The following is a 15,819-nucleotide window of genomic DNA, read 5'->3' as shown; positions in this document are numbered from 1 at the left end:
TAACAATATTTGAACAATCAACCATCACAGAATAAGAAGACAACCATTGCAGGTAAATGATTTCTACTGAGTGTATTAAAAACATCAACAGTCCCACGATGCTGTTTTTTTGCAAATTCTAACCCTGTGTCTAGGCATGCACAAAAAATGAGTGGAAACCCTTGTGTAGCTCCTTCCGAAATTCATCTTGTGTACATGGCAAGAAATGTGTAATTCCTCCATGGTTGTTTTTCTGTTTTTTTCTAAAAATATTACAAATTGCAACAAGAGTTTGGAGGCAATGTGGCATTGAATGAACCTTTTGCATAAGGTTTTGGTATAGCCAAAGGGTATCCAAAAGGATTATGTTCTACTTCACTGACAACATTTACGTACTGTGAGATTCGCTGTGCCTTTCCACTTACACACTGTGAGATGCCCCCTTGACAGACACTTTTTTTGTGCCTTTCCACTTCACTGTAATTTCGTCAAACAGTTTGCTTGCATGCTAATCACTGAGCTTTTTGATTTGGTCCTAGTTGGCAATGATAGATGTTTGTTTGTTGTTATTTGCTAATCGACTTTCAGATTGCATTCTCTATAGAAAACCATACAAAACTAACAATTGCAATATTATATAGCATCCAATGCATACATAAATCAGCATTTAATTTACAGTCATGGGTACAGCTTTCGATCACATTATCAGCAATCTTTAGGTTTCCCAAACCTTAGCCGCAGCTCCTCCATATATTGTCTGAACTTGTACAGCTTCCTAGTGCTGGGATGGCTCTTTAATAGAGGTTGCAACAATGTCAAAAGAATAATAGATATCTCAATGCTCAGATTTTGACCCTGAAACTCAATCAAATCTCTTGACCATGTCTTTCAACAGCAAAGAGATTGTTATTTATTAGGGATTTCGTCCTCATAAACCCTTGACGAAGATTTCTCCAATATTTCATCAATTTCATACATTTTTAGCCTGCTTGAAAGAGAGGACTTCAATCTCTTTTATAATGCTGTCAGAAGAGCCCATTCGGTTACCTTACCAATGTAGGATAAATAAAATCACTTTTTGTCTTCTATTTTTTTGGGATATTGCTTTTTCTCCCATTTTTCTCGCGATTGCTTTTTGCTTGTATTTATCGCGATTCCATTTTTTAGCGATGCTTTTTCCCTTTAATCTTAAGTTTCCGGACATTTTATATCTTTAATGTTTTATTAAATAAAGAGATTTTTAAATATTATTCTCTTAAATATAGCTCCGATTTATGAAATTTAAATAGTTATATTTAACTTTGTATACTAACTTTATCAATGCATAAAAATCATATCAATAATATTAAATTCTGTCAGTCAAGATTAACCATTTATCATTACCATGTCATCATGTCTAAAGGTCCTGACCATGCCCAAATGACTTGCTATAAATAGTAGGTGTGCCAAAACTCTATCCAGATGCTTCAGATTGACCTGCAATAAAAATTGCCTAGATCAAATGACCTCAAATTCCCTTAATGTCTTGGTTAGCCTATGGGACCATGGAGAAGTAGGCTAAGGACAAACTCATACCATTTGTGCTAGAAAAGGGTCATTACACATACCTTGAAGGACCTAGGCTTGATTTTTCACTTTGTAACTTAAATATTACAGATTAGATATCAGATACTTAGTTCTGGGTTATTAGCTTTGCAAATCAAATGAACGGCCAAAAGTACTGAAATCTCAGAGCATGAAAATAATATTGGAAATGTTGTCATTGATGTCAAGGGTTGATTGAATGTTGTCACTTGTCATTGATGAATGTCACATTGATTTGATGTATGTCAATGATAAGCCAGATGCTACATACAGTGAAGGTGTTATAATCTGATCTACAAGGAATTAATGTGTGAGAACTTAAGGGATGCAATGATTAATAAATACAGAGGAGAGAAAACATTGTTGACCTGGTATTGCTAGTTGCAGAGACCAGCATTTGAGAACTCTCTATCACATTTTATGGTATCATTTTGAGAAATAGATGTAACCAGTTGGTATCAAGTTGTGAACTAGTTATAAATAAATATGTTATTGGCCATTATGTTGCTGCAGCAAATAAGGGTGTGATTATGTATTTCAGTTGTAGGGCATCCTCACGAGACCATGGCAACATGATAAAGATATTATTATTATTTAGCGAGTTACAATAGGCAAACACTTGAGGAAGTCAATTTGATTGAAAGGAGCAATTTACATAAGACAAGGTTTAACACTCGACTCGCCAGTTTATTGCTGTTGTATATGATCTACTTTGTCCTTCTTATTGAACCCCTTGTTATCAGACAACCGGCCTGCAGTTTTCCCAAAGTATGATGAAGCGGCTGCCACATTATTGATGGAACATCCATTTACAAATTCTGCCCTCAAATACAAGGTCGCCCATTCTGAAATTGCACAGTTTGATTTGGTGCTAACTGTAATTTATCCCTGTGGATTAGGTGTGTGCTAACAGTTTGATTTGGTCCTCAGAACTATAGGTGGAGGAGCTCATGGACTTAGAAAGAAGGCTCAAGTCTATAGAAGCGAGGAATAAAGAAGAAGGGCACAAAGTATATGAAGCAATAGAGGACACAAGTAAGATATAGCGGGAAAACAAAACTTTAAAAGAGCAGATTTCAAGCATGCAGGTAGTGATAGAGGACACAAGTAAGATATTACCTGGATTAGCATTTTCTGTCCTAACCTCCTTGTGTGTCCAACATGGGTTTTGTCGTGAAGTAAGACACCAAGAAGAATTGTTGGAAACTATGATGCCCTGGAAAAGTGCTCACATGTTGGGAGATGACACAATTCCCAACAACTCTTTGGCTTGTTCGTTAATCTGTCTCTTTACTGCAATAACCTTCGGTACTGTTCATTTTGTTTTTTAGAGAAAAAGAGCATCTGCCAACTAAAAGAACCCAAAAAAGCTTATGAAGAGTTTGAAACTTCGAAGGGAAGAGGAACGATTTGAAGAAAACGAACAAGTGTTGATGCTTGCCTCTCTTTTTCTCTCTCCGCTCTTCTTTTCTCCTCTCTTCTCCTTATTTTTTCATAAAATTGCAAAATGATTTAGTTTTGACATTTCCAGCAACCTCCTGGCTGCTTACAGGGTGGCCCTGGTCCACAGAGGGGCTCAAGGATTGCCCCTGGGACATCTTTCCATGTACTCTTTTTGCAGTATAATTGTTAATGTGGCAATGGAATAATCTCGAAGGTTGGTCTTATCTTCTAAGAAGCAAGTGAGAATAGGAAGTTGATCAGAGCCATTTGTTTATGTCAACTGCTAAGAACCTATTAATATGGTTAAAGTATTGAGGTTCCACCTTTGCTTATTAGTCGACCTATAGAAATGTACAGATTGATGTCTGTGTTAACCCTGCATCTTAGCCAACGTGACAATGTTGAGATTACTTCTGAGCTCCAATAATCCATTTGTTTGTGGGTAAATAAAAAAGCTTAATTTTGTTCCATGATAATTTGGGAGTGTACACTGTATACAATGCTCTAGATGAATCAAACAACAGGATCTCAACTTCCATCTTAAAGACTTAAACACTTGCTGTGAACAACATACTAATTCCACATAAAAGCTACTCTTTTTTGAGGATTGTTTGGGACTGACTGGTATAAATCATTATATGATGTAATGCTTAAAGAACCATGATAGCAACAGTAAAGCTTTAAGTTTTGTGATTTATTTATTTTACTTAGGAGGCTGATTCTCTGTTCTGCATTCAATTGTGTTTTATGTTTGGTGATGTTACTGTTAAGAAAGACATATTCCATTTGAAACCGGTCCATCTACAGCCACACTAGCAATGGTGCAATTCTTAGTTTGGTGATATTTATTATTTCACCTAGCAGGCTGATTCTCTGTTTCAAATCCGATTTGAAATCTCTGTGCGGTGAATGTTACTGTGAAGGAAAGTATATTTGATTCGAACCTGTTTTATCTAGTTTATCTTTTTTCATTTGACCATGTATTGTGCAGGATGCAGCGCAACAAAGGTCAGTTCACATCAACAAGGTCTACTTCTGATGACATGGGATCATCTTTGGTAAAGTGGGATGCTTCCCAAGGTTGGCCTCCAGATAGTAATGGAACGCAACAAGAAGTTGTGTAAGTTTGAAACTCAACTTTCTATCTTTTTTTTATGTTTAGGAAATCACTGTTCCATTTTTACCCTTCCAAAGGGATAGCAAATGACATTTTGATTCCTATCTTTAATGACAAATTAGGATCTTCAACAAGATGCTTGAGATCTTAGTACCTGAACAATGACTTAACATATTTTATGTTGTTATCTTTCATCATGGGCAAATAAATAAATAATTGTATGCTTTTGTTTAGATGGTCAAATTGAATAACCAAATTGTGAGATGAAATTTGGAAGTTTGTGTACTTAGAATAATATATTAAAAAAATACTAAATAGTGTAAACTGTTGAATTTCTGGTAGTTGCGTGATAGATCATGCTTCTCTCTGGGGTTCTCTGTTGCTGTGATATGGTGTCTCTGCATCTTTTACTTGTCTGTCATCACCATTTTGCATTATGGTGTTGTGGTTGTATGTTTTTTGATTGGAGTTGTCTGCAATAATTTCTCTTCTGCCCGTGTTGTGCATCCTTGGCATCATGGGCACAAGTAAATGTTCGTTGACAGCTCTCATACTCTCTACCCTTCTTACTACTGCTTGTACGCTTCCTATATGGCCAAGCATATGTTCCTTATTGTCATCGTCACTTATGATCACACCTGGAGTCCATGAATATGGTGACATGGTACCTCTGCTGCCAGCGTGTCCTGTTGGGTTCATATTGCTGGGAGTTTCTATTTTGCCTAAGCGGTGATTTTTAATGGTTGTGCACCTCCTTCGGTGGTTCTCTTGGACAGACTTTTAATTAATAGAAGACCATTTATATTGTAACGGCAGACCATGTTGTTTTTATTGCTTCCATTTCGTTCATTCGAGTATGATGAGAATGCTATATTAGAATAGTTAATTTTTTGTTTTTATCTGGCTGTTGTTTTTGGAGAAGATATTCTCTTTTTGCTGAAAAAGAAGTGATATCTGCTCAATATTGATGTATTGGTATTTGTATTGGTATTTGTTCTAATTCTGAGAACAAGCATAAGGATGTGCTTTTTGAGATGCATGAGCGCATGGTAGTTTCTTCTGTTGATTTTGTATATCCAGTATCTAGGTAAATAGATCAGATCTAGATTACTTCTAGATTTATTTAATGAAATAAATCAGCGCAAAACTTAGAAAAGCAAAACACATTCGTACACAGTTATATGCTCTTCAATCAGTTCATCATTCAAAATAATTTCAGAACTTACAAGAGCTCCTAATACATGGAAAAATGGCTCTGAAACAAGTTACAAACAAAACAGAAAACCTGGAGTATTGCTACCTTCTCCTTTGCTGTTAACTGTTGTAAACTTTTCTTCTTTCTGCCCTGCTGAAAATCAAAGGTCTCTTCTCTGATTCTGTCACTCAATGTCCTTGAGAAAGATAATTGAATTCTATTTTAACTCTTAGCTTCCTTTTATAGCGGTAGTTGGGAAAAGTAGAGTCCTACTCGAAGCATACTTCTATAAATTAGAGTCCTACTTGAAGTCTACTTCCATAAAGTAGAGTCCTACTTGAACTCTTCTTCTTCGGTGACTAAATAGCTAGGTGGATAGAGTAGAGTTCTACTTGAACTCTACTTCCTCAAAGTAGAGTCCTACTTGAACTCTGCTTCTAACTTACCTTTACGAGCTACAATTATCAACACTCCTTATTAGCGAGGAAATTATTCACCACCACTCCAAGCTTGTCTCGAAAGAAAACTAATTTCCCTTTTACCAAGGGTTTGGTGAGTATGTCTGCAACTTGTTTATTTGTTGAAATATACTGAAGCTAAATAGCTCCCTTCAAGACCTTGTCTCTGATGAAATAATGTCTGATCTCAATGTGTTTTGACCTATCATGAAACACTGAATTCTTTGGGAGTTTTATGCAACTCTGATTGTCACAGTTAATCACAGTAGGCTCCAAATCCTGATGAAATAAACTTGAAAGTAACTTACGAAGCCAAATTGCTTTACAACTTGCCAAACTGGCCGCCATGTGCTTAGCTTTAGCTGAACTGAGTGCTACTGAGGTTTTCTTCCTGCTGAACTAGAAAATCATGGCTGGCCCTAGATTGAAACAATACCCAGAAGTACTCTTCCGATCTATATCACTCCCTGCCCAATCTGAAACAGAATACCCTTTCAACTTTACCCCATCTCCATAGAGGTATTGCAAACCATACTCCACTATGTCCTGCAAATATTTTAGCACATGCTTTGTAGCAATCCAATGAACTTGCCTTGGCTCTATGATATATTGGCTCAAGGTGTTTACAACAAAACAAATGTATGGTCGAGTGTTGATGAGATACATCAATGAGCCAATTAATCGCCTATATTGTCTGGAATCTACCAATTCAGACTTTGAACAATCAACCTTCTTCAAGTTGGTTACCACTGGAGTAGCTATTGATCTACTGTTCTCCATCATGAATCTCTTAAGGATCTGCAGTGTATACTTCGCTTGTCCAAGAAAGATCTCTCTCAATCTCTGCCAAACCTCAAGTCCCAAAAAGTAATGCATCAATTCAATGTCCATCTCAAATTCGGCTACCAAATCTGCCTTGCACTCAATGATCAACGTCTTTGCCCCTGTAAGAACTAAGTCATCCACATAGAGCACCAAGATGAGGGTCTCAGATCCAACTAGTATGAAGTATAGGTTGGAATCTGCCTTACTCTTGGTGAAGCCCATGCTCTACAAAATACCTGTTGATCCTGGAGTACCATGCCCTCGAAGCTTGTTTGAGTCCATACAAGGCTTTCTTAAGTCTGAATACATGTGACTTTATGTCATGTATCTCAAACCCCTGTGGCTGCTCTATATATACCTCAATGATTCCATTGAGGAACCCTGTCTTCACATCCGTTTGGTAAATTCTCCACCCTAACTTTGAAGCAATGGATATAATAGCTTGGATAGAAGAATATCTATCAACAAGAGAAAAGGTCTCCTCGTAGTCTACTCCCTCTTTCTAAGAGAATCCTTTGGCCACAAATCTTGCTTTATACTTCTCCACACTACTATCTATTGCATATTTGATTTTGAACAACCATCTAGAAGTCACTACTGACTTCCCCATTGGTCTTTGCACACATTCCCAACCATCATTCTTCATGATGGAGTTATGCTCCATGATGGCATTTGTCCACACTTGTTGGCTAGCTGCTTTCTCAAAGCTGGAAGACTTCGAGTCTATGATTTTGGTCATCAAGGCCATATATGTTGGAAACTTCTGTGGAGGCCCATTCTCCCTGAATGTAGTTGTGGGAGCCTCAACATGTTCCCAAGCATCACTCAAGGTCTGCTCAAACCATCGCGGCCTCCTAACTAATTTAGAAGGGTTTAATTGTCCCTCTCTTGAAGTTTGACCATTTGTGCTAGAAGTTTGTGAACTCTTTTCATCTTTTGAATCCTCCTGCAAAATATCCTCTGCAATTGTAGGTGGATCATGAGATTTCTCTGAGGCTAAGTTTTCTTCAAACTGACGTCCCCGCTCACAATTGTCCTCCGTTGTATTGGTATAAAGACCTTCTAGGCTTTTGACTCTTCATTGTATCCCACAAGAATGCCCTTCTTACTAGAGGGCTCCATCTTTGTCCTTTTCTCCACAGGCATGTAATGTCCCCTTTTTGGGACATTAGAAATATTGAAGGCATATTATATATAACCTTAGAATTGGCTTGGAGAGTTTGAACTCAAAATACAAAAGGTCAATTTTATATTACAAAGTGGACAAAAAGACAAGGAGAGATAAGACGAAATGCCAAGAGGGAAGTCGAAGAATCACAACTATGGGGTTAAAAGGAGAAGAGACTCTTTCATTTGGATATGCTTGGATTTATTATTTTAGATTTCAATTTCTCTCGGCGAGAGTATTTGGAAAGCTTTAGCTTTCAGCTAGTATGAGGACATAGCCCTTCGTGTCGGCAGATAGTGGACGCAAACCCATTGTCCGGGGAGACATCAATTCAGGTGTTTCATATGCCCTTACAGGTTCTTATTCTAAGTATTCCAATCTAATTGTTAAACTATATTTAAGATTGGATTTGTTAGTGCTGGTTATTGTATTGCTGTTTTATAATGCAATAACATATTTCAAGGAGTTATAAGAGTTTGATGGTTTTATATAACTGGTTTGTAACGCATGGTTATATGCTCGAATCTTGAATGTTATTTAGGAAAGAAGGGGTTATTATATTGTGGAGAATCTTCTGGTTTTATGGTTGTATCATTACATTTGCCTATGTTTGAGTTTGAATATTATAATCAAGAAGCAACTTGTTCAACATCTGTTGGGATTTCTACTGGTTTCGATTGAGTTTGTAATACATCTGCATGTGTTTAGTTCCAAATATATTTTGAAGGGGAAAAACGAGTAAATATCCGGTTAGGGATATTCCAGTGGTATTAGAGACATGAACTTGCCATCCTGTGGGGTATAGTTAGGTTTCATTAGAAATGAAGTTACAGATTTTTAAAGGAATTAATATGTAATTAGAATTCTCAGGAATGTATCAAAAAACAAAGATGTAATATTGGACGACTAGAGTATGGGCATATTATTTGTTTTCAAAACATTATTTCACTGTGAACATACAGGGGTAGCTGTGCCGCACAGGTGGACAAGCTTTCATTAATAGTTTCAAGAAGAGTGGTCTTCATAACAAAGTATCTGTGCAAAGAAATTGAAGAAGATTTAGAGTTTATACAAATACTTGTGTCGTTGAAAGCTACTTGGCCATAAATTGAGATTCAATTCACTGTCGTGATTAATATATGATTGGAAGTTGCATGCAACTCAGGAAAGTTCACTGGTTGAACATGTACTTGCAGGATATTTGGTGGAAACGAATCCATTTGGATGCAACTGAGAGTGTGAAGTTTGCAAGGAAAACGATTGCAAAGGATATGTTGTCGAGAAGAATATCATGAACAACTTCGCACCAATTTCGGAAAGAAGCCTTATTTAGCATATGTAGACGACAACTTAGACTCCATCCACAGCGGATACCATATGCAAATATCTTACTGCAGTCACTGACGGGTAGGAGGTGATAATAGGAACCATACATGGGAGTTAAGGGTGTTTGCCGGGACGTTACGGAAAAGAACAGTGGACCATAGTGTAACTACACGAGCCTCCATTCTTCCAAATTAAGGTTACCTGCAACTGTGTGGGAGCTGAAATAGTGTGCCTCTAGGTCGATATCGTCACACCAATCAATTATGTTGAGATGTGTTCAGTAGCTATTAGAGCATACAAGAAGGATTGGGTGTGATAGCTGTAGATGGAGACCAGTAAGGAGCATGCAGAGAATGGACAATAGGATCTATTGAAGGCTACAACTATACAGTGTGAACAAAAAGGTATTGCTTCGAGCATATTATAAACAATATGTTTGAATAGCTGGAAACCTTTATTGCTGAGAGTGACATATTTCTCAATGAATCCAAGCGTCGAAGGCCTAATGTGTTGCCGGTAAAACAGAGACTTGCATCCGCTGATGTTGAATTAGCATGGTGGCTCTTTATGTTGATGCGAGGATTTTATCCTTTAGAGTTTTACACGCATTGCCATTGAAAGTGAATAAGCTGTTGATCTTCTTGCCGAATGTTAATATATGAGAAGGGGATTGGTGGCATGGAAGTTATCGGGCCGATCAAGCACGTTAATTTTGTTTAAGGTTGAAAACGGTGGTGTGAAAGGAGAATTGGTTCAACATTTGTTGTTTTCCCTCTAAGACTCGCATGCAAAGAGAGTCAGATAGTTCATATGTGTGAATGATTGCAAGGATTTCAAATACCCATTTAAGGTTTCAAATACCCATTTAATATCTCTTGGCATTTCTTTGGAAATACGTAACTCATTTGTCCTCATTTGTGTCTCCTATCAGATTTGTAACGATAGTCGTGAGTATAGGTATCAAAGTGCATAAGTGAAGGAGGAGCCTCTTTGTCCTGGTATCAATGAGGATGCAAATAGTATTGACTGAATGAGTGAGTGGAAAAGGCGGGAGGGGGAACAAGGACGCCACCAACTCAACAACAACTAACATCATTGCATCCTATGGCAGACGGGGGTATATATATATAACTCGCAAAGTTGAGATTTTGGGTGCCAAGGCTGGTATAGAACAGAATAAGGTAGCTACTGAGATAGCTAGACTATTTGCGATCACTCAAGAGAGTTTATTTTGCATGCTATGAGTAGAGATTATCATGTATATAACGACACTTTCCAGAATCAACATCGTTGGTTCTCACACTAAATTTTTTACACATACTTGAACGGTTGCTTGAGAAGAACTGACATGTGTAACGGCAATATTCTATTTACGGGTAGCATTTGGTCGATACCTTGACACGCATGAGCTTTACAATGAATATTTTAATTCCAAGTTTGGACCATTGATTGATTATTCTGCATTTCTTGAAGAGTTTCCGGAAATTTTATCTAGAAGTTTGTGACTCACAAATCTGTGATTATCTGGCATTGTGTGGTATTGTCTATCTGTTGTAAGAGTCCGGAGGTGGCCAAGAACACCAAGACATGTTGTAAGCGAGAGCTTCATTCCTATTATAATCTTCTAAAACGACGCTTGAATCTTTACAGAGATTTGAAAATCATTTGGCATGTTATGATCAGAACTAGTAAAGATGGAGGTTGTAACTTATGCCAACCTTGCGCTATTAAAATGTATGGTCGACAGTGAGATTTTATAATTTTGGGAGCAATCACAGTTTATATTTTAAATTTTTGCATTTGCTATTAATACTAAATTTTCAGAGAACGCAAGAAGGCTGAGCCATTACATTGACAGTGATTAAAGGATAGCTCTCATTGCTGGAAAAGGGGGGAGAAGAGAAAGAAATTATTCAGTGATAGTTGTTGCATCTCGGGTATCCAACCTCTTCATTTTGATTGAGTTGTTAATGAATCTGAGAAGGCCAGCGCATATTAGGGACTGCAATCATCCAGAGCAGGCAGCAGATTTTATCATTGTCAGATGTTTTCAGACTTAAAGAATCTAGTCTTATATTTAAGTGTACAAGGACAGGACGTTATGATTCAAATCAATCTTCCTATGGAGCCTAGATTCATCCAAAGGGGTAGGAGCTGTTGATTAACGTCAGTAACCTAGACTACTGAGTTACAGTTACAGTGACAAAGACCACACACCATACTTTACTGAAAGTTCAAGCATTACAATGTCCAGTCAATTTCCAACAAGAGCCAAATTCGTGGAACAATGTATAACACCTCAGAATGTGTTTTCTTCTACATTAGCACTTGGTACTGAATGAGTTGCAATGAATTCCCTTCAATCATCGTTTGATTCCCAAATTATGAGCCCTTATCCTCAATTCCAAAATGATTGTATTGGACAAATTCATAACGAGTATGTGCACCAATATGTTGATGATAACTCTGAATTAAGAGCAGAAATACTCAACATTTACAAGGAGTATCAAAAACTTCCTACCCGAGTTCAGAATGTTTTACCATTCAATGAGTACATGGATTTTCATCTGGAGCAGCAAAATAAAACTGATGTGGCAAAAAGAAAGTACTTGGATGTGGTTCGGGATCTCCTTGCAAAAGACCAGTGCAAAGTTGTTTATGAAGAACAAAAGTATTGAATAAAGGATCTTGAAAAAGAAGATCAGCCAACTACCATTGATTTGTAGTCATCCCGTGATCACGTAGAAGATGTTACATAGGGTGAAAGTTTCTACATTGGCGATTTGGAGGTTAGCTTTGACAAGCAGGTTGATGAGGTTAGTTGCACACGAGGTAGTAGCAGATTGGAATCTTTGTATGATGAACCATATATTTCTGATGCCCATGACATGAATTCAATGGAACAATCTGAGATGATACTACAAAATGATGAATCACCTCAACATGACAATAATGAAATGCTTACCTTAAGAAATCAGCCGAAGGTTAGTAATGACATGGTTGTGGCATTGTTGATATGTTATGACAGCACTCATAAGATGGTTGAGGATCTCTACAGAAAGGCACAAAGGGAAGAGAAAGGAGATTGGCTTGTTGCTGATCTACAGGTGGTCAAGACAGCTCTTGAATGTATGACATCATATTATTTATATTTGCTTTCTAATAGGGATAACATTTTTAAGGTTGCTTAAATACATGTTGATGAGCTGAATAAAAAAGAGAATGAGATTATGGAGCTTAATAGAGAGCTTAAGGATACTCATGAGGCATTAGATGATGCTCGAATTTCCCTTCAGGAAGCAGAAAAATCAGATCAGGGTTACGAATCACTCTTGGGAACATGAGGGTTATGAATCACTCTCGAGAACATAAGGGTAAGGCGAGGCAAGAATTTTTCAAAAAAGTCATTGTTGAGATTGATAGCATTCAACAAACTTATGACTTGTACAGTTGTCCTAAAAGACCAAGTACCAAAGTTTCAGATCACATTCAGCTTATCGATAACCTCGTGTTTGAAGTAGATGCTGATTGGATTTCCGTTAATCCCTTTTTTTAGATAAACGAGGCCTCTCCTTTTGATTATCATGAAGAAGATGATTCTGATTTCAGGATATGGAATCCTGGTACAATTCCTAGCAATAAATATGGGTCATAGGATGGAAGTGGTGAATTGACTACGGTTGTTCGACATTGAATCAATCCTAGTAGGGTTCCCGATTTCTCCCCATACAAGAGTTGGTTGGATTACATACATTAGCCTTTGGATACATTTTGCTGTAGTATTGATGAGAGTTATGTTTCAATCTCAAGGAACAGGTTTTCAGCTTCATTCTTATTCATAAGACCTAAGTAGTCCGAGGTTCTCCAGATTGATGTTGATAGTATGGTATTTGATGCGCTTGAGGTGTTACTTTCAGTTTTTGAGCGGCTTGTTTTTATGTCATCTATTTAGGTCGGGTTGTCACCATCTACTGGGCTATGCATAGTTCATTGATACATTTCTACCTTATCTTATCGGTTGGTTATGACAACAGGGTTTGGGATCCGGGTGTTGACAGTATACATTTATGGCTTATTGAGGAGTTGGTTATAATTCTGCTAAGTTTGAGATTGGATGCGAGGATAGTCAGAGTTGTACAGTCTAAAGTTGCAGTGATATTTCATAGTTTTATATGGGACCTAGGTATTAGGTTGATGGATGGGTTACAGAGTGACACCTTGCTTTGCAGTATTTCTAGATTTGCTTTCAGTTTGGGCTACATGTCTACATGCACATACATATGGGATCTTGGTACTGATTGCTTGAGGACAAGCAATTTTAAGGAGGGGAGCTATTGAAGGCATATTATATATAACTTTAGATTTGACTTGGAGAGTTTGAACTCAAAATTTAAAGGGTCAATTTAATATTACAAAGTGGACAAAAGGACAAGGAGAGATAAGACGAAATGCCAGGAGGGATGTTAAAGAGTCATAGTTGTGGGGTTAAAAGGAGAAGAGACTCTTTCATTTGGATATGCTTGGATTTATTAAATTTTTAGATTTCAGTTTCTCTCGGCAAGAGTATTTGGAAAGCTTAAGCTTTCAGCTAGTATGAGGAGATAGCCCCTCGTGCCGGCAAATAGTGGACGCAAACCCATTGTCGGGGAGACATCAATTCAGGTGTTTCATATGCGCTTATAGGTTCTTATTCTAAGTATTCCAATCTAATTGTTAAACTATATTTAAGATTGGATTTGTTAGTGCTGGTTATTGTATTGCTGTTGTATAATGCAATAACATATTTTAAGGAGTTATAAGAGTTTGATGGTTTTATATAACTAATTTGTAACGCATGGTTATATGCTCGAATCTTGAATGTTATTTTGGAAAGAAGGGGTTATTATATTGTGGAAAATCTTCTGGTTTTATGGTTGTATCATTTACATTTGCCTACATTTGAGTTTGAATATTATAATCAACAAGAAGTTGGTGAAACATCTGTTGGGATTTCTACTTGTTTCGATTGAGTTCTTAATACATTTGCATGTGTTTAGTTCTGAAAATATTTTAAAAGTGAAAAACGAGTAAATATCCAGTTAGGGATATTTCAAGGCACATGAATACAAATTGGACAACCAAATATCCTAAGATGTCCTATCTCAGGTTTGATCCTTGTGAATGCCTCCTTTGGGATCTTGTAGACTAAAACTTTGTGAGGGCTCTTGTTTTGTAAATATACGATTGTATTGCATGCTTTTGCCCATAGAAACAATGATCGAACTTTGATCATGGATCATGGCCCATGGCCTTCAAAAAAGTGATGATAGATCTGTTCTTCCTCTTTGCAACCCTATCTTGTTGCAGATTATAGGCAACAATCTTCTCTCCCTTGTTTCTTGCATTCTTGCAGAAATCTCTGAACTCATTTGAGGTATACTCACCCCCATTGTTTGATCTCAACACCATGATCTTCTTCCCCACCAGATTTCAACTTGAGCTTTGAACTCCTTGAATAGACTGAAGGCCTCATCTTTGGTCTTCATGAAGTAGATCCAAGTCTTCTTGGAGAAATCATCAATGAAGATGACATAATAGTATGCACCATTCATTGATGCCACTGACATAGGCCCACAAACATCGGAATGTATTAAATCCAAAATTTCTTTGGATCGAGTTTGATTGTTGGGAAATGAAGCTTTGACATTTTTGCCAAGAGCACAATCTTTACATAGCCCTTGTTGCTCCAGACTAAATTTTGGAAGTCCAGTGATTATCCCTCTCAACATAGGTGTTTACCGCATAAGTTAATTAATAAATGCACAGATAATGAACACAAACAGCAGTACTCTTTTATTCACATATGCCAACAGATTACATAACTGGTGATGAGATGATTTACAATGATCCCAGACGGGGCATAAATACTTTCTGCATACTAATCTACTTCTCGCGAAACCTTCTCGAAGCAGTCTGTCGGCTACAAAATCTTTACCGACGACATGAAGCCGTCAACTACACAACAATTACTGACGACACCATCCTGTCCGCTACACAGTTTCCACCGACAACATCATCCCCCCCAAAAGAAAAAGTCGTCTCCGGACGACAATTACAAAATATCTGAGATAGAATAACAAAACAAAATACAATTACTAACTAATTACAACAAGATAGATCACTTCCACATTCATCCCGTGCCTGCACCAAGCTGGTCTCCAACCCATGTTGCATCTGCAGCCTCTGCTAACACAATACTGTCTCCTTAATCAAGCTGACTTGGATAGCTACCCGTGTTGCTTTCTCTGCTTCCAACTCCTAGGTACACTGAGCCAAGTGTTGCCGTACTGCCTTCAACTGGATGATCAACGCCTCCCGAGCTCTCCATGCATCCACCAAGATAGCTTCATGCCCAACACCTACTCCAAGTGCCTCTGGTGCACAAACACTCAATGCTTGCAGCAGCTTCAAGTCTCATCCACTGGTCACACTTCCAAGACTGATAATCACAATGACTGGGGGTCTAGGGGGGGGCAAACGCCCCCAGCGGGGTCGAGGGGCTCGCAATATAGGGCGGGGTCGAGGGGTAGCGCCCCTCTCCGCCAAGACCAAATTAGCACTTTGAAGCCCACATAAAAATGCATGAAACACACTATTTCTGTCATTTGATTTTGATCCCACACTCTTTCGGGCAATCGTTGATGTTTTCCCTTCCCTTTGGCATCATCTGTTACTCATTTTGAAT

At 37.8% G+C, this 15,819-nt stretch overlaps 1 protein-coding gene across 3 annotated transcripts in view; it reads left to right on the top strand.

The window, feature by feature from the left end:
* Positions 1-15,819, top strand: part of LOC149537615 (GATA transcription factor 28-like) — a 107,665-nt gene that overhangs the window by 42,944 nt on the left and 48,902 nt on the right. For all 3 annotated transcript variants that reach the window (XM_089798985.1, XM_089798987.1, XM_089798986.1), the window contains exon 5: positions 3,998-4,126. In XM_089798985.1, coding sequence (XP_089655111.1) covers positions 3,998-4,126 — 129 coding nt within the window. The remainder of the gene's footprint in view (positions 1-3,997; positions 4,127-15,819) is intronic.

This window comes from Cupressus sempervirens, chromosome 9 (genome assembly GCF_028749045.1).
Source record: "Cupressus sempervirens isolate cs-2001-9-10 chromosome 9, ASM2874904v1, whole genome shotgun sequence".
Lineage (NCBI taxonomy): Eukaryota > Viridiplantae > Streptophyta > Pinopsida > Cupressales > Cupressaceae > Cupressus > Cupressus sempervirens.
This window is presented reverse-complemented; position numbering and strand designations above follow the sequence as displayed.